This window comes from Chelonoidis abingdonii, chromosome 2 (assembly GCF_003597395.2).
Source record: "Chelonoidis abingdonii isolate Lonesome George chromosome 2, CheloAbing_2.0, whole genome shotgun sequence".
NCBI classification, from domain to species: Eukaryota; Metazoa; Chordata; order Testudines; family Testudinidae; genus Chelonoidis; species Chelonoidis abingdonii.
The window spans coordinates 252,829,412-252,849,555 of NC_133770.1; the positions used below are offsets into that span (position 1 = coordinate 252,829,412).

Below are 20,144 nucleotides of genomic sequence, written 5' to 3' on the forward strand. Positions count from 1 at the left end.
TGTGTGACAGAGAGAGAGACAGAGAGAGAAACGCGCATTGCCCCTTTAATTATTCTGCCCCCACTTTAAGTACGCTGCCCTTTTAAGTAGATCGGCACTTGTTCAGACACAGCAGCAGCTGCCAGCAAGCTCCCTCCATTTTGAGCCCTGTTGTGTCCCCCCTCCTCTGCTCTGTGGAGATGGAGTGCAGGAGTGAGAGGAGTGGGACACCCTGACATCAGTGTGGTTTCCGCCTTCCTCCTCTGCACAGCAAGCAGGAGGCTCCCAGAACAGCTCCAAGGCAGAGGGAAGGAGCAGTAGGGCAATAGGGGGAGGGACACCTGAAGTGCACAGTTCTTGATAGCTTGCTGGGCAGCCACCCAGCTGTGCAGTTTAGGAGGGAGCTTAGTCCTCGACCTGGTCATCGCTGCAGTCCATCTTGGATTACCTGCTCCATGGAAAGCACCAAGGCCTTGTGCTTTCGTCCATCAGAGTGCGTTGAACAGCCATATCAGCCTTCTGCCCACACGTCCAGGGCCAGTTGGTGTTCTTGCATGACGTGTTGATGACATTCCTAAAGGGCCTTGAAAGGTTCTTCCTCCCGGTCCGGGATCTGGTTCCCCAATGGGAACTCAACCTGCTGCTCTCTAGGCTAATGGGCCCGCTTCTTGTTCCATCTCCCATCTGTTGTGGAAAGTTGATTTCCTGGTAGCCATTACCTTGGCGAGGTGTGTATCCTAGATTAAGGCCCTTATGTCGGAGCCTCTGTATATGGCAGTGGTTCTCAAACTTTTTACTGGTGACCCCTTTCACATAGCAAGCCTCTGAGTGCGGCCCCCCCTTATAAATTAAAAACTCTTTTTTATATATTTAACACCATTATAAATGCTGGAGGCAAAGCGGGGTTTGGGGTGGAGGTTGACAGCTCGCGACTCCCCCATGTAATAACCTCATGATCCCCTGAGGGGTCCCGACCCCCAATTTGAGAACCCCTGGTATACAGTATTCTGCAAGGACAAGGTCTAGCTGCGACCCCATCCAGCTTTCCTGCCTCAAGTGGTGTCCCCTTTTTATGTCAACCAGGATATTTTCCTCCTGGTGTTCTGCCCGAAGCCACCCTCCACCAGTGAGGAGAGGCAACTACACACTTTGGATGTCTGGCACGCCCTAGTGTTCTACCTAGGGCGTACCAAAGCCTTTTGCAGGTCAACCCTGCTCTTTAGGGCAACAGCGGATAGGATGAAGGGCCTCCTGGTGTCCTTGCAGAAGATCTCAGATTGGATCACCACCTGCATCCAGACCTGTTATGAGCTGGCTCAGGTCGAGCTGCCACCTATATTGATGGCCCACTCTACTAGGGGTCAAGCGTCCTCGGCGGCCTTCTTGGCGCATATCCCTGTCCCAGACATCTGCAGACCTGCAATGTGGTCTTTGGTACACATACGTTCACGATGCACTACACCATCACCCAGCAGGCAAGAGACGGTGCTGGTTTGGCACAGCTGTGTTGCAGTCGACATGTCCATGAATTCCTACTCACCTTCAGTGGTACTACTAGGGAGTCACCTATAATGGAATGAACATCAGCAAGCACTCAACGAAGAAAAAACAACCTTTTTTCGCAACTGGTGTTCTTCGAGATCTCTTACTCATGTCCATTCCGTGACCCACCTTGCTTCCCCACTGTTGGAGTTTCTGGGAAGAAGGACCTGAGGTTGAGGGGAGCCAGCAGCACCCCTCATATCATGGCATATGCGTGCCATTCTAGAGGGTGCCAGAGCTGGTCCCCTACAGATACCACTGAGGGAAAAACTTCTGGTACTGGTGCATATGGTGAGCACAACACACCTACCATGGAATGTCAATGAGCAACACATATCTAAGAACACCAGTTACGAAAAAAGGTAACTATCATTTTTGATATAATCATAACATCCCTTTAGTGTGTTTTTTTTTATTCCTAAATTACTGGTACATATACTCTACTTTTAATGCCATTTTTACATAGTTATTTGTATTGGAATAGTAGAATACACCTGTTATGAAGAAGCCAGCCTTCTTAACCCACCAGTGATGGCTCAAATGGGTCAAAATGTAGCGCAGAGTTTTTTTGTTTCTTTTTAACTGGTCTAGCAATACTCTTATTATTTAATAATCTTCAGAGTTAGGATCTGTATGTTAGTGACAGAAAATTAGCAGTGATTTATTTTTTTTATTTATTGTTTTGTATTTACTACTTACTTAAATCCACATTTCCCTTCCTTCCTATTGGTCTTTGGAATTAGTGATTTTTGGAGATAGTCAAGAATTGAAAACAAGTTTTGTGTATCTAATAGTTTTAGCTCCCTGTACCTTGTAAAGCATGTATCAGGGTTCACAGTCCAGTATTTAGTTATAGCTACTTTAAACATTTTGAGTTTAAACTGTAACAAGATTCCAAAAATGCATCATAGGAACAATAAGCTTGGAGAAATCCAAGTAAATTATCCTTCTGAAGCACTAAAGCTTGGAGACAACAGTGTGTGCGCTAGAAACTACCTAATCTAACACCTACTGCAAAAGAAATGGTTAAGAGTCTATAACCTCAGTGTAAATAGACATAACTCCATTGACTTGAGCGGGAGCTCTGCTGATTGATAATCAGCTGAGGATCTGGCACTATGTTTCTTCTCCAGCAAACTACATTATTGTTCAAAACCTCACACAACCTTAATCAGAATCCCTGAATTTCTGTAAAACCTTGTCAATGTTTAGCTGTCCACTACCTACTCTGAAGTTACAGTGACACATGGAAATTCTTGAGGTGAAATCCTGGCTCTTTTGAAGCGAATGGGAGTTTTGCCATTGACTCAGTGAGGCCAGGATTTCACCATTTGTCTGTCATCAAGTGTCCTGAGGTTTCAACACCGGAGTTCCATAAATGCTTGCCATATTCCAGATGTCTTTTGCTGACCTGTTATCTCCTTATAACAGCAAAAGTTGTATGTAAAGCTGGACTCCTATTTATGGACTCTGCAGTGTACATAATCAAACATGGTGGTGTAACCCATGTGATTTTAGGGTTCCCTGCTGTGAGGGAATAGAAAGCAGCAAAATAATGGATACACATCTTATTTAAATCAAATCTTAATTCATTATTTTATTCAGCAAGCTTGTTTTTAAAAATACAAATTAGCAAAACCTGAAGATTTAGAAAAAATAGATGTATCCATAATATATATTAGAATAAATCTATATGTAACTTTTTCTTCAAGTAGCAGATAAAACTTTGTGTGTATATATAAAGTGTGTAGAATTTTTATATGTAATACAACTTTATACAAAATATTTTTAGTATGTTTTTGTGGGGAAAACTATTTAATGCCGAATTTATTCTTTTTCCCCTTGTAGTGGAGGGGGTGAAAGATCAATTGAAACTCTCCTTAGAAAACAAGAGTGGCATGGTGCAAACAGGTGAACTGACAGTTGTGCTTGATGGTTTGGTTGTTGAACAAGAATCTCTTACAAACTGCAGTTCACCAGCAACCAGTAAGTTAAAATAATACCCACATGTTTTTGTTAACATTTTAAAAGAAGAAAAAAAATCTATTTAATGTATTTCTTATTGTTTAGTAGAAGTCCAGCAAAATGGTGATGCTATACGTGAAAACAGAGAAATTTTGGCAAGAACTACATCCAGGTTGGAATTATTATTATTTTTTACTTTTTGCAGTATTTGACGTATAATGGCCATTGTTTCGTTTTAAGTGACATAATTGAATTTTGCACAGGGAACCAGGTTTTGACCTTCAGGCCTTAAGTACTTCAAGCCTACACTTCCATGAACTCCGTTTGTTGTGTTGCTTGAGTAAGGAAGGATTGCAGCACCAAGGGCCCAGTGCTGTAAATTTGCATATGAATAACTTTATTCATATAGGTGTCTCACAGAGTTTGTGTGGATTACTTAGATTAGGTGAATATAGCTTTTCAGCTTACATCTCTGTTCTTCCGCTGATAATAGGGTAGTTGTGCCTTGTTCTCAAGGTAAGTGGTCAACTTCTTGATGGTTTAGTTTAGTCTTCTGCCAAAGCATATAAGTCCATCTGACCAAACATGGAGTCCACCTGGCCTTGAAATCTGTGAAGTGCTGCACTGGAGTTCAGTGGATCAGGAACTGTGAATCTGGCATTGAGTGCTAAGCTCTTTGCTACCTCCTGCAGCTGTGTAAGAGCCAGGCATGTAGTGCCTTTCTACTACCTTCCTTCTTTAAAATGGTACTGCAAGAGAGGAGGGAAGAAAAGGGCCTGTGTCCTCGATCTGGTGGTCTTCCTCCCCCCTCCCAACTAGCTCTCTTTCAAAGGCCTGATCTGATGCACATTGAAGTCAATGGAAGGACTCCCATTGACTTAAATAGTTATTGAAAAAAGCCTTCAAAGCAAAGAACTTTCCCACCTAAACCTGAAATGGGGAAGAGAGCCTTGAGTTTGATGTAGAGAGACTCACAAGTTTCATCTCTATTATGTATTATGTGGAAGAACAAAGGGCTCCAGGAGAATAATAGAAACAGGCCACAGCTGGTCCTCAAACAGCAGTAGAAGGGGAGCAAGGAGTTATTAGTAAAACTAGTTTTATTGTTACTGGACCACCCAGCAACCTTGCAGTGGTTTCCTTACCCTGCTGCTTTCCTTCTGTGTGTGTGGTCTTGTTCCCTCTCAGCTGCTACAGATCTGGGGGATGGCCACAAGTTGTTCTTCCCTGCCCATCCCACTACTGTCCTCTTTATATGTGGAGGTTTGCGTCTGGATCCCCTTGGCCACTAAATATTATTGGGGTGAAGACTCAAATGTGTTATCCCCCAGCTTTCTCTAACATCTTGGGGACTATAATTTTCTTCCTCCTCCTTCCTTTCCACAAGATATTGCGCTAGTTTTTTTTTGAAGATGGATCAGCTATACTTTCACAGTCCTCTGTCCTGCTCTCTTCGAACGTTTGATCTTCGAAGCAGCAGGATTCTCTTGTCTTCAGACAATTCATGTGGCCCCTAATGCTGCTTTTGTACTTGGCCCTACCCTGTTGATGTGTTAATTTACCTTACATTAAAACTGAAAATTGCTAATAACACGATAGGATACTTCAAAAAAATTTCTAACATAATTTTAAAAATAATATTCTGATTACAAAGCTCTTTACTGAACAATAAATACAACTTAGCTCCACTGATTTGAAAACAAACTAATTCTTTTGATCTCTGGTTTAGCTGTATTCTGTAGATGTCAGCAAAATCAAATAAGATTTCTAGGTTAGAATAAAAAATAACCGAAAACAAAAGCTGAGTTGTTGTTTCATTTATCAGTAACTTAAGTGAATTGATGTTGCTGTTTTATAACAAAGAAATGTTTTTTTTAATTATTCTCTGCTAAGCCTACTTTTCTGTGACTTGGTCTGTGACAGCACAGGCACATTGGGTCTTCCTTCCTAACTCTAGTAGGCAGGATGATCAACCACCTAGTCCAGCATTTTTCTGTTCTTTAGGGCTCCCTCATCTGCTTGATTTCTGCTTCAATGCAGCATGCATGAAGGTGATCTCTGTGACTGGCATTTGTCCCCAGAAAAGGCTAAAACACTATTTAGGGGTTGGGAAGAGTGGAACAGCATCTCAAAATATGGTGTTTTCCTGTAGGGGGCCTTAAGTATTTTTCTCTCTCACTAAGAGAAATCTTTGCTCCCTCATGTGTTAAACGGTAACTACTCTGAAGTAATTTCTAGAGATGTGACTGACAAAGCCAGCTGTCAGCGTGCCTAAAGGAGGAAAGAAGCTCATCTGATGGGATGGGGTTCTCTCCAGAGAAGCAGCTGGGCCATTTTTGGGAACTGTAGTAGCCAAATTAGCCTGCTCAACTCAGTTGTAATGCCATATTGAGGGGAAAATAAATGGAATTAAAAATCCAGTTGATAAGTATCCGAGTTAAAATTACAAAAATAAGCTCCTTTACCCCCATAATTGGTTTAGTTTTACATATATGAACTATTATCTTCACCCACCAACGGAATAATATTAAAACCTTGCCACTGAGTTTACTTCGGTGTATTTTGTATCAGATCTTTCAGCATGTTTCAGTGTAGGTCTTTGTTTTCTATGGTTATGTTTAACATACTGTTTGTATTAATCAAAATCCTCTTTATTTTGCCAAGATCTACCTGTGACATGTCTAATGGAATAGACAATCAAACTCCTTTAAACTCTGTAATACAGAATGCATTCTGTATACATGCTGTTAATGGAGACAGCACTTCATCTCCTTCACATGTTGCAGCCAGTCCCAAAATTACACCAGTATCAAAACCACTTTCAACCCAGCCTGCCAACAACGCTGGTAAGAAACGAGCATGTTATAAAACACTGTTCGGTAAGGCTTTTCTATTTAGTTAAAATCATGTAGTCCAACTTCTGATTGTTTATCTGCCTTTTGCTATGTATATCTGAGATAAAACCTGTAATCCTATTTTTACTTCTCCATGATAAATACAAATCTTAAGATTTCTCCGCTTCCTTGAGTCATTCCAGAACACTGTTTTGTTTTCCTTAAGAGACATCTTGTCATCAAGTAAGGCCTCTATGCCTGAACCAGACCACTGAATCATAGCATTGATTATTTAGAGGAAAGAGTCTGACTTCCTTTATTGGCTCATTTCAAAAACATTTTTCTAGTGGAGGTGAGAGACAGTAAGTGGATTTCCTGACGGCAAAGAAATGGAAGTACGTTTCCCAACAAGAAGTACTTTCCAACAAAAATCTGCAAAGGCAAAGACAGAAACAATGTAACAAATTTATGAGAACTTTAAATTTCTCTAATAGCAGGATCTGCTTGTGTCACTGTAGTTCAGCATTTCTGTTGACATTTATATAAACCTGTTTTCCAGTGGTATGCAAATAAGGTAACAAATCTGCTTTGGGATGAAATATATTTTAGAATTCTCAGTCCAGGATCACTTAAGTACCAATTATTTCTAAAGGAACATTGTTAATTTTTAAATTTGATTTCCATCTGTAAATTTTGTACTGACTTGTTGCAAGTAACCTCTAAGAGTAATATAGTAGAAAGACATTAGAGATTTTTTTTCATTTCATTGCTTTGTGCATTTAAATGAATTTTACATATAATCAGTATTGTCATTTTGCCAAAAAGGTAACTAAAAAAAAGGCAAGTGTGAAGGAAATTGGTGAAATTGTCTCTTGATGTTGTTGTGAAAGATAAACATGCTATTTAATTCTGCAGATCTAATTATCTTGTGCGGTGTGCACTACAGCAGCTGTGAGTTCATAACTATTAGCATATCTGTGATCATTGCAGCTACATGCTTGTGTCTTTGCATATACGAATGTTTGATATTAGGGTATATAAATAATTATATCTCATCTGACATCAGTTCCTTTCCTGAATCCTTCTGGCTCAATTGTGGCATTATTAGAAGCCCTGTGTTGGGACAGCTCATTGTACTGCCTTTGGAGAAGCCTAAAAGGGAGATTGACTTCCCCAGTTACAGTCCCCTTCCCAGTTTTCCCATTACGCTAAGGAGAAAGTATGCTGTGCTTCGTCTATACCTTTGCAGGATACAAATGCCAACACTGCAGTGTAGGTATGCTGCCAGGTGCATTGAGAGGGTTGAAGCCCCCTTGTCACTCTTGCGCAAGGAGGGGAGTGTAGTTATTCTGCAGTGCCTGTGACTCCCTGCATGCTATAAATGGTGGCACAGTGAGCTAGCATAAAGGTGTTCCAAAAGCAACCTCTGCCCCTCATTTCTCTACCCATGCTTTACATATGGGCCAGCAATGAGTCCCGCTACACATTAATCTTATCTGTGTTCCCTTGTGCATATGTACTGCTGATAAATTATTTGTTACATAATGAAAAACTTCCCACTTTGCTGGCCTGTATTTCTTCCAGCCTTCTTGGGAAGATGGGGTGGTAAAAGTTAGATATAAGAAGTAGAGGGCAGATTCTGACTGGTAATTTAAGAACAGATGTACAGAATTAATGTGAATGTTGGTTTCTTAAAAGGGTGCTGTCACCTCATTTTAGACCCCAGCTTAAAACCCAGTCCTGCATATATGCATATGAGTAAGGTTATAGTCATAAGCATTTGTAGGAACTGAAACTCAAATTTCCTGTAAATAAACTTGCATAAAATTTAACCTAAGTAGAAACATGTTAATGCAATTTAAAAACACACACACAATAGATTTGAATTCAAAAGCAGATCATTCCCATGCAGTGTTTGTGATCCAGATGTTGCAGAATTATGGTAGAGAACCATAGCATGAAATTGACTAGAAAGTGACTATAAGCAAAAGTAAAATTGTCTGGTCTGTTTTTTATTGTCTAAGTTTACATATAGTGTAGAAAATTAACAAACAGCACAAATGGTGAAAAGTAAAGTAAATTCTTTCTTTTAATAATCTAAGGTTTTAGTAGCACAGATGAAAGAATATTTTAAAATATATATGAATTTTAACCTAATAGTGTCCATTAAACGTAGAATTTTCTGAATAGAGTCTTCATAGACTATCCTTTTGTGCTAGTCACTGTACAAACAAAAAAATACTTCCTGCTCTAGAGAGCTTACAAATTGAAAATCTTAACTCAAAATTCCATTTGATGTGATAGATTGCTTTAACATGGCAATAATCCAGAAATGATACAATTGCATTTTATTATGTATGTGATGCATAATTACCAGATCACTGGATTACTCTTGTGAATAGTCAGTTTCAGTCTCTGTAACAAAGCTACCAAGATGAATAAAAAATATGCCAAAGAAAAAGTCTATATTGATTTATGAAGTCAGTACCTATAATTTCTATTGAGATCCTTTGGCTCAGCTAAACCAGCATTGCCTTGTACATAAACTTGATAAGATTTTTTAAATTTTCTTGTTAAAAATGACTTATACAAATATGACATATTGTAGCAGAATACAGTGCCACGTTTACGTGTAACTGAACAGACCAAAAAATTACATTAGTCTCAATGATATAAATTACTGTTTTTATTTTATAAAACTAAACTGTATAAACCCAAAATGTTAAGGTTGTTGATCTTGTGTGGAGACAGGCAAGGTTAATTTTATTTAAGTTGGGTATAGGTGCAGCTCTTAATATTTTACTTTGAAACCACTATAAGAAATCAGCAATTATTTTTGTAGTTTTATCCTCAGACAAACATTTAATGAACTTCTTATTTGAACTTGAAGTATTCACAGGTAATTTTTAGGCCTATCATAATTAGGTTTTCTCTTAACAGTTTCCCTTCTGTTTTCTCACTTGCTGCAAGGGCAGTTTTGAAATAGTTTTTCTACTTAAAACTTTACAAGAACTGTTGGTGCTATTTGCTTTCACCAAACCACATTACCTTTTTCCTTTTTGCAATGCTTTCCTTTAGTAATTGACAGGAGGTTCTGTTACCAGAAATGCAAATTCAGTAAGGTGGAGGTTAGGAAGATCTTATTGCAGTAGTAAGTCTTTAATAGGCTTGTTGATTTTAACTTCAAATGTAGTTGTTGTTTTCATTATTAAATCCTTCTAAGAGATGGATTTTTTGTTTAATTGCCGAGTTAGTAGTTTGAAAAAAATTGTAAATATTTTTTTGGCCACAGAGCAAGCAAAATGAGCCCAGAAAGTTATCCAAGTGGACATTAAATGCTATCAGTTGTATCTTTCATACTCAGTCTTCTTTTATTCTTCCTTTAAAATTCTCTTACAGTCTCATAGTGATAAAGGTTCTCTTTTAAAAACAATACCACTTGGAAGTTGCACACGATTTGCTCTTGAATTTTCCTTTGGGGACTTGAAGCAAGGTGCCCACCCTCTGCTAGCTTACAGAGCACATCTTACTATCCCACTAAACAAGCTGCCAGGAAACTGAAAAGTTACTACTATTTCAAGTGGCTCTGCATATTCCCATTAGTGGGCAATAAAGCAACAAGTGCAGTCTAACAGAACCTTCTCCAAGCAATCCCTGTTAGAGTGCACATGTACCTCATCCTACTCCTCTCCTCAGTGTCTTCAAACATTCTGAGTGAAAGGCTGTATAATGGCACACTGCATCCCCTACTGCCTCAGTTCTTCCAAAACCTGCACCAGATAGAAGTGAACTGTTCTGGGGGTGCAGGTGTAGGATTTTTTTCTCCTGTACTAGTGCCTTAGATAATTATTGTTGTAGGTTGTAGTGTAAGTTTAGTTAGAGAGTTTGTAGTTAGTTTAATTTTAAGCTCAGTTCTGAGTGATGGTGGAACTGAAGAAAAAAGTAAGACAGCATTAAGAGATGTGCTTCTGCCAGTCATCTTCCTGGCATCAGATGACCTCACATTAGGCATCTTAAGTGCCTTGGTGAAGGTCAGTCTCTCCTTCTGGGTGTTCTGGGTGTGAAACTCCAACAAACAGTATGCAAGGAGATGCAGAATAGACTGCAGGTGCTGCTGCTTCAGAAAGTTCTTGCTGCTAAGCCACCTGGCTTCAGAAGATCATAAGATCCAAACACTAGGGGGCGTGTTTCAGTTCTGAATGCCTTGTAAGGCTAAGGTGCCTTGTAAGGCTAAAGGATCCTGGGGATCTGTGTATTCTTTGGTTTCAACTCCTGTTCCTGTTTCATCAGTTCCTCCTGCTGGATATTGAAGGTACCATCTCTTCAGTAGGCAGCTAAGGACTCTGTGATTAAGTCATCAGTTCTGACTGCCTAGGATCCAAAGGAGAAAGGCAAGGTACAAGATGGCCACTGTTAGAAGTGCCAGATCCTGTGGGTCATATTTAATGTATCTGTCTGATTTGGATATGGCCTCTGCAGACCTTAGTCAGCTCTGCATTAGGCTTCATGTTCAAGGGTTATGGAACTGAACCTCTCTCTGGATCCAATGATGCTTAAGCCTGTAAGACTGCCACTATTGCCCATTCCTGTTCTTGTGCTGATGTCTAATCTGAAGACCATTACTGTCATGGCAGATGTTCACTGTTCAGGATCTGATCATCAGACCTGAATATGAGATCATTGGGGGAGAGGAACAGAAAGATTTCATCTGTTCAGAGTTTTAAATCCTGTTCACTTAGAAAGATGAGTAGAATAGAAGATATTGAGTCTTTTTCCAGATCCATCTTGCCTGCTCCTCCTAAGACTCCAACAGGACCTCCAGGCAGATCCCTCTTATCTTTTATTTCTCTGTGTCCTCTTGTGAGGTCCATAGCAGATCCAAGTTTGGATCCACAGTTAGACAAGGTTCGAGGAGGAGTGGAAAGACCTGAATTGTCCAGATTTATGTAACTGAAGTTTGACTGACCTCAGTCTTTTGGACAGTTTGTGCTTCCTCATCCTATAGCAGAGGTCGGCAAACTTTTTGGCCTGAGGGCAACATCTGGGTATGAAAATTGTATGGCGGGCCATGAATGCTCATGAAATTAATAATTCATGTTCAATCAAGGACAACATAAGTTTGTTTCAAAATCAACACTACTGCACTATATAGTTTTCATGTTTATTGCTGTCTTCTTTATGATCTGTAATTAGCTTTGTTGAATCATCAGTGTTTCTTCTCCATTTGACCATGGCAATAACCAAAATATATTCAAACTATTTTATCTTCAAAGTAAACCATAATTAAACAATCTTGTTGTTAAACAGTTTAACTCTGAAGAAGACTTATTCAAATAAACTTTATTAAAGATGCATTTTAGTGGGGAAAAAAAACATAAAACCTTACTTACTATTATAAATATACCATCATAACAACATATTATGATAATTAAACCAATCTTACCCTCTTACCATGCCCTCTTTGATTAATGTGGACAATACAGCTACTCACCCTTCTTTACAATGGCATCAAAGTCTGATGTCATTCTCGTTGTGGAAATCCACAATACCGAGCTGAGATGCTGGTCAGTTAACTGTTCTCTGTAGTGAGATTTGTTATAATGCAGTAGGGAAAAAGTTTGTTCACACACATAAGTGGAGCTGAACAAAACAAGGATTTTCTGTGCCACTTACGGATATTTGAGAAGTTTGTTTCACTCAAGGAAACATAAAACTCATCCAGTTTTTCTGAATTGTACTTTTTCTTCAAGATGGAATCTCACTAGAGATCAGTGCAATTGATTAGTGTCTTCTCTATCTTCTCAAAGTCAGAGAATCGATGAGAAAATTCTCCGCGCAAGGCGCTCAAAATTTTGCTGTACTTTTCTGTCTACTCTGGCAACACTTCCAAGTATTTCAGTGTTGAAAAGTGAGTGAACATTTTGTCCTTAATTTGTTTTGAAAACAAAACTAACTTGACTTTGAAACGTGTCACCCTAGAGTTCAATTCATGTACAAACACATTCTTTCCTTGCAGCTTCACAGCTGCATTTAAATGTGCCAACATATCCACACTAAAAGTGAGGTCGCACAGCCAGTTTGAGCTATTTAATTCAGGGAAAACATTTTCTTTCTCCTGTATCTCCAGAAAAGTGCAAATTTCATCTCTGAGCTCCCATACTCACTGGAATACCTTTCCTAAGCTGAGCCAGCGGACATTTGTATGATAAAGTCAGTCCTGGTGTTCAGCATCTGTGTCTTCAAGAAGAGAAATGAATTGCCAATGATTAAGCTCCTCTCTCTAACATAGTTCACTATTTTCATTATTGTGTGAATAACAGGATCAATGTCCAGGACATTTTTGCAGAGGGCCTCCTGATGTATAAATACAATACAAAAAAATCACTCTTTATCAGGGTTGTCTTTTTATTTTGTTCTGAATTCTTTTAAAAGTCCTACGTTTTTCACAATTAAATTTGGCGATCCATCTTTGGTTACATTTGCCAGTTTACTCCAAGGGAGCTTCAGCTGTTCAAGACAGCCAGACACTGTCTCTTATAAATCCGATCCCTTAGTTGTGTATTTCATTGATTCCACTGATAAAAATTCCTCTGTGATTTTAAATTTGTCGTCAATTCCTCTGACAAAAATCAATAACTGTGCTGTTCCTTAATGTTAATGCTGTCATCGAGAGCTAAAGAAAACAATATAAAGCCCTGTGCTTTCTTGTTCAATGCAGAAGTCAAATGTTCATCAATCACTTCTACTCCGCGAGTAACAGTTCTTCATGACAAACTAAAGTTATTTTGGTATTCTGGGCACAGCATGCCAGCAACATCAACCATGCGTTCTTTCAAAAACTCCCCTTCAGCAAAAGGCTTATTTTGTTTAGCGATTTTAAACACCAGAACGTAACTTGCCTTTGTAATGGCTTCCTGAACTGTAGATTGTTGAGCTTTTAAGTTTGTGGTGAGTTTCTCAGTGTTTCTTACCCTTTCCTTAGTTGTTAAATTGCTGCCATAATTAGGATGTTTTGCTGAAAAATGGCAATTCAAATTTTACTCCTCAAACACTGCAATGCTTTCCTGATAAATCAGGCATACAGCCTTTAAGTTCAGGTTTGTGAAAAAATATTTTGCATTCCATTCCTTGTTGAAAACCTGACACTCACTGTCCTTTTCTTTTTTATTTTTTTGCAGCGCTCATTTTTTAAAGGGAAAAGAAAAACCTAACTGCTGCCCTTATTTCAAACTTCTGTTTTACAAGATTGCATGCACTTCATGCAGGGCCTCATTTTCAAAAGAGATGCCACACCAACTGTTTTTTTTTAAATCAGAAAAGACACGCACCAGGGGCATAGCCACAGGTGAGCCTGGGCAGGCCGTGGCCCATGCACTTATCATCCAGACCCACCCCATCACTTGCCCCACTCCGCCAGCGCTCCAGCCGGGGGGTTGGGGGCTTGCCCTGCTCCCCCCGTCTGCCTGGTGCTCCTTCTGGGGAGTGGTTTGCAAGCTGCCCACCCCACTCCCAGGCGGGAGCGCCGGAGCAGGGCAAGCTGCTGACCCAAGTCCCACGTGGGAGTGTCGGAGTTCGAGGGCTGGATTAAAAACTGTGATGGGCTGGACGCAGCCTGCGGGCTATAGTTTGCCCACCCCTGTCCTATAGGTATGTTCCTGGATCCCAGCTACTAGAGGGACTGGTACTCTGGACTCTGCGGCTTTATTGGGCTTTGCAGTGAGTGTTCTTAAGTCGTCTACCTTATGGATGGAGTAGGGACATTTTAATTGGCAAGGATCTGACTGTTGAGAAATCTTTGGATCCAGTTCCACCGGATCTGTCTGCAGTTCAGAGAGTGATATCTCACACTTTGTCTGAGGAAGAGGACGAGGATCCTAATGCCTCATTTTGATTACAACTTTTGAACATGGTTGTTTAAATAGAACTAAAGATTTTAGGTCTTCTGGTTATTTGTTTATTCTACTAAGAATCATATGGGTTACAGTTTATCTGCTAAGATACAGATTTCCAGTTGGGTAAAACTGTGTTTCCTTGAATGCCACAAGTTAGCAGCAGTCACTATGCCTAAAGTTGTGACATCTCATTCAATGAGCCATGGCAGGATCTTTTGTTTGTCTTAAACATGTTCCTATTGGGGAAATCTGTAAGGCTGCTTCTTGGAAGTCACTTTGTTTACTAAACATTATACTTTGGATTTGGCTTCAAGAGTGGATGCTAGATTTGGTGGATAGTGCTTCAGTTGTTTTTGATAATCATAGAAAATCATAGAAGATTAGGATTGGAAGAGATCTCAGGAGGTCATCTACTCTAACCCCCTGCTCAAGTATGTTCCCTCCTCCTGAGTTTTTCAGCACTCCTTGCCAAACTGTTCCTAAGTGGGAATATGTAGAGTCACTCAAAAAAGAAATGAAGGTTAGTTGTAACCAGAGTTGTTTGAATGCTTGTCATATCCAGTCCAAGCCAGGTGTGCATGCACATCTTACTTGGAATGGACATGAACAACACATCTTGAAGAACAACAGTTATAAAAAATAGGTAATCGTTATTTCTTTCAGATGACTCTGAACATTCACACTTCCTGCTCATCCTCCCTTCTTCCTCGGTCCTATTTTGGTTTCTCTGGGTCAGCAGTTGGAAGGAACTGAGGTGGTAGGGGGCACAATGCTTCCTTATATAGCTTTGCCATCAGAACATTTAAAGACACTGAGGCCACGTATCGGCGGGTTAAAATCGATTGCTCGGGGATCGATATATCGTGTCTCATCTAGACGCGATATATCAATCCCTGAGCGCGCTTATATCGATTCTGGAACTCCACCAACCCCAACGGAGTTCCGGAATCGACATGGCGAGCCGTGGACATCGATCCCGCGCGGTGAGGACGGGTGAGTAAATCGATTTTAGATATTCTACTTCAGTTACGTTATTCACGTAGCTGAAGTTGCGTATCTAAAATTGATTTTTCCCCCGTAGTGTAGACCAGCCCTGAGAGAAGGAGAGGATACACATGCACTCCAACAGGTACTGCTTGGAGAATGTTCTACCGTTAGGCTTCACTGGTCAGTGCTTTACCCATATTGTGAATATACAGAGTCATCTTGAACTCTGGTTGCAAGGAACCAGCCTTCGTTTATTTACATATATAAACTAGAGTTTAAGTAAATTATCTTACGCTCACAATGGATTGGGGATTGGCTAAAGGTCTGTAATAGGGGTAGGGGAAGCACCGCCTTAATTGAAGAAGCTGCCTCCTGTGCCATTTTACTTGTAAGTCTTCTGCAAAATGGAACATAGCTCATTAGAATCTAGAAGGTGTAACCTTAAAATCCATTTCTTCTGTCAGTGGATGAAATTTACGTCATGTTTATCATTTAAAAAATAAATTGTATCAGAAAGCTATCTGCTGTATAAAATGTTCTTACTTTGTTCTTCCCAGTTAATGGTGAGTCATCGTCATCTGCACCGGAAGCTGATAATTCTGCCTCTGAGGCTTTTATGGGTTCTGTAGAAACCCCCATGTCTACAGATTGCACTAACACAATAGATGCAATTAGTTACTCAGAAAACAGCACATCTTCTACAGTTCCCATTGTGTCTGCTGGACTTGAAGCTACCACAAACTCTGAATCCTCTAATACCAGAAGCAGCATGACTGCAGAAGCAGCAAAACCAAGGGAATCTTCAAGTGCATCTGGGGAACCTGTGAGACAGCAGACTGGTAGTACCAGTACAGAACCTTTGCCACCAGGGTATGTGGGCTTGGTTTTAATTAATAATATGATCTAATCCTGTGTGGCCTGAACACATTTATATATAGACACAGAGATTTTATTACGGCTCTGGATTGCGAAATACAGTCCAGTTGGCTGAGACATAGTTATTTGATCTAAAATAGTTTTGTGGTATTGCAGTCCTAACTGGGGTGGCAGCTTTTGGTGCCAGAAACTAATAACAGGCTGCTCGTTTGCTGAGAGAGTGATATGACTTATATAGAAGAGCCTCAAGACATTCTGGGCAAAAAGAATCTTTATTTGAGATATTTAAACTTATTCCACACTTGGGACATAGTTCCTTGCTCATCTACTTTTTAAGCTTGTTACATATATAGGGATCAAAAAGTGTGTGTGTGTCTGGGGGAGAGAATGCAGTAAAAATATCTTGAAAATACTTTAGACATTAACAGGGGTATCTGGAGTTGTGTCCCAAAAATGTTCTGAATACAAATAACATTGTAAAGGGGGAGTGGTGGTGTATGTGTGTGTAAAAAGGATAGAAATTATGTAATTCCAAGTTAGTCATGGTGCTTGCAACTACTGCATTAACACGGAAGATTTTCAGTTAGCTGTCACATGACTTCACAAATAAGAATTGAGAGGTGCTTACTGAAGTTAACTGAAACTGAAGCACATATTAAGGACATACTAAAACATAGGTTGACTGGAATTTTTAACTTTTGTGGAAATATGTTGTCTCCTTGAGTGGAAAATATTACTTCAGTTGCAATGTTTATTTACTGTTGTTGCCCGATCTATTGATTACTGCTTCAGTGGAACTTAGACTTATACTTAAAAGTGCACTGTGCCCCTTGCACTTTGCCAGTTTCATTACTTCCTTATCCCCTGCTTCCTGTGTTTGGTGCTTTAATAAGCTACAGGGGGTCTACTTGCTCCTCTCTGCACCATGCTTCCACTAGGACAAGGGTGCCTCCATTGGAAGCCCCATCTCCGGCTAATGCTTTTGCACTTCTGTGTGAAACGTGTCACATCATACTCCATGGGTTTGGGTGCTCAAAGACATCCTGCCTGTACTCCTGAATTGAACCTCCGCCACACTTCTTAATATATGTTAACATAAAACTTCTAATGCTGTGGTTAAACAGCGTGGCCACAGCCTAGTCCTCTGGACTCTTTGTTCAACATGGAGAAATGAGTTAGACTAAGTTTGAGTTTCTGGGCTAGATTCACAAAATGCCGGAAGGTATGAGGGGGATCTCCCTTTTATAACCTTTAGTCCAGTGGTTAGAGTGCTCTCGTGAAATGCTGGAGAGAGGATTTGAACTTGAGTCTCTCACATTGCAGGACAGTCTCCTAGCTACTGTGCTAAGGGATGGGATACTTTGTTGTGGGTCTTTTTCAGTCTGTCCTGTTGGAGTTGTTCCATTTTTTATAAATGAATAGTCTTTGGAGCAGGGACTTGAACTTGCGTTTCCCACACCCTAAGTGAGAACCCTAACCACGAGGCTATAGAGTCATTCTTATGCTCTTTCTTTAGCTGTATGACTGCTGCCACAGTTTTGGGGGTGACCCTGTTTAGGGTGATGAAACTCCACTGAAGCTTTGCACACTACCAGTGGGAGGAAGAAGGGTTGTGTGAGCTGGTAGAACAGTAGGGATGTGTCCAGTGGATCAATGTGGTCATATCCAGTGACCTCAAAACACTCTTTGTGTGGGGTGGGAGAAAGAGACAGGATAACTGCAGCCACTGCTCTACAAAGTCATTAGTTTTGGTTTTGAAGTGGCCTAAATGCTAGTTACTGCTGGTTGGAGGTGAAAATTCCATAAATAGATTTTAAAGCCAGGAGAGACCATGAGATTATCTAATCTGATCTCTTTATACTACAGGCCCTTAAATTTCACCCAGTTACCCCTGTATTGAGTCTAATAATTTGCGTGGTGACTTAAACATACCTTCCAGAAAAGTATCTAGTATTGATCTGAAGACTTCAGGAGATGAAGAATCCAACACTTGCATTGGTAGTTGGTTTATCAGCCTTCACTGTTAAAATTTGTCCCTTTTTAGCTTCCAGTCATTGGTTCTTGTTATATCTTTTCTCAGTTAATGAGCCTTTTGGTACCTGGTATTTTCTCCTTATGAATGTACTGTAATCAAATCACCTCTCAATTTCTTTTTTGATAACCTAAACAGATTTTACTCTTTAGGTCTCTCACTCTAAGGCATTTTATCCAGCCCTCCAATCACCCTCTCCATTTTTTCAGTATAATTTTTAAAATGTTCTCACCAGAACTGTATGTCTCTCCAATGCCATGTACAGAGGTAAAATCATCGCTCTGCTCTTACTTGTGCTAAGCCCCTGTTTATACATCCAAGGATTACATTAGTCTTTTTTGCCACAACATCATGTTTGTCCTCTATGACCCTTTAAACCTTTTCAGAGTCACTGCTTTCTAGGATGCAGTCTCACATTTTTTAAGTATGAACAGTATTCTTTGTTTCAATATGTATGAAAGGCTGTATTAAAATGCATTTTGTTTGAACAGGTCCAGCTTTACCAAGTGCTCCAGATTGTGTTGTATAACTCCCCTCTCCTCATCTTTATTTACCATTTGCAGTTCCTCAGCTTCATGTGATTCCCTGAGTGCATAGTTTATATACTTAGGCTTTGCAGTCTAAGAAGTTGATCTTTAGAGAATTGAGTACTTACAGGCATTGAACCTGTGCTTCAGGTCCTGATATGTAAATAATCAGTAATAATTTTATTTGCACCTTACCGTAATTTAAGTGATGATTTTCCAAATGCAGCTTCTCATATCTTGTAGGGGTCTAATAGAACTGCAAAGACAGACTGCATAAATGATAGTGCGAAATCTTGCAATTAGCATGAGTTTTGCTACATTTTTCAGCTAAGTTAACATGATAGTAAGATAAAAGGATATGAACAAGGATGATTGGGAACAAATATAGTCTAGTATTGGGGAGAAGTTGTTTAGCTGAAAATTTCAAAGTAATATAAGCACATAATTAGAGTGACAGCAAGTGCATCAGTAGAATTTAAGGAATAAAGGATTTTCAGAAAGGTGGCTTTAGTGCATTCAACAGCCTTGGTGCACCTGTGTTGGAACATAACCTTTTTGTGCGCATGTGGGCACTGTGGATGTGGCCAAGTGGTAGGTGTCCCAGTGGCATTTTCAAACTAGGTGGGGGAGTTGCATAACCTGATGTTGGTGCTGAAAAGATGCACAAATCCGGAATACGCATATATGATTACGTACAGTCCACTTTTCTCCTTGGCGCCTGGTCATTGCTGGAGAGGAGGTCTGTTGAGAACATCTAAAGGTTCTTGCTGATGAAAGAATAGTTTAATGCAAGAAAATATGGACAAAGTTGTGAAATTGTTACTTTGCTTTTAATAAAGTTTGGGTTACAGCAAGTGGGAAAGGGAATGTGGAGACTAAAGTCAAGTCAATAAATATAAAAATGAATGTGGTATGAGTGGTCCTCGCTGTTCAGAAACAGTGTTTCCCAACCAGGTAACCGAATGTGTGCAGGTTCTCCTTAGATATTGGGTAGGATCATTGGTATTGTCAGGGGTGGAATGCGTTTTGTGTGTGGTGTTCTTCGGTGCAGACAGTCAAGAGTAGTTAACACTGAGAAATTCCACATGGACCTAAAAGCTAGTTGAATAAGCACCATCATAAATAAAATTATTAATAAATGCAATGTAGTGCACATTGAAAGGAATAATTTGAACTACGCATACTCTATTTCTTGGGTTCTATATTAACTGCAAGTATCAGAGGGGTAGCCCTGTTAGTCTGTATCCACAAAAACGACTCTGAGTCTGATGGCATCGTAAAGACTAACAGATTTATTTGAGCATAAGCTTTTGTGGGTAAAAAACCCCACCTCTTCGGATGCTTGGAGTGAAAATTACAGATGCAGGCATAAATATACTGATACATGAAGAGAAGGGAGTTACTTTACAAATGGAGAGCCAGTGTGGACAAGGCCAATTCAATCATGGTGGATGTGGTCCACTTCCAATAGTTGATGAGGAGGGGTCAATACCAAGAGAGGGAAGATTGA

The 20,144-nt window shown here is 39.9% G+C and overlaps 1 protein-coding gene across 3 annotated transcripts in view; it reads left to right on the plus strand.

Moving 5' to 3' along the window:
• The window catches only part of WWP1 (WW domain containing E3 ubiquitin protein ligase 1), a 161,174-nt gene that overhangs the window by 71,847 nt on the left and 69,183 nt on the right, over positions 1-20,144 (plus strand). For 2 of the 3 annotated variants that reach the window (XM_032786385.2, XM_032786365.2), the window contains exons 5-8: positions 3,370-3,507; positions 3,592-3,658; positions 6,151-6,332; positions 15,757-16,069. In XM_032786385.2, the coding sequence (XP_032642276.1) occupies positions 3,370-3,507; positions 3,592-3,658; positions 6,151-6,332; positions 15,757-16,069 (700 nt within the window). The remainder of the gene's footprint in view (positions 1-3,369; positions 3,508-3,591; positions 3,659-6,150; positions 6,333-15,756; positions 16,070-20,144) is intronic. The other variant, XM_032786375.2, reaches the window with a different exon arrangement.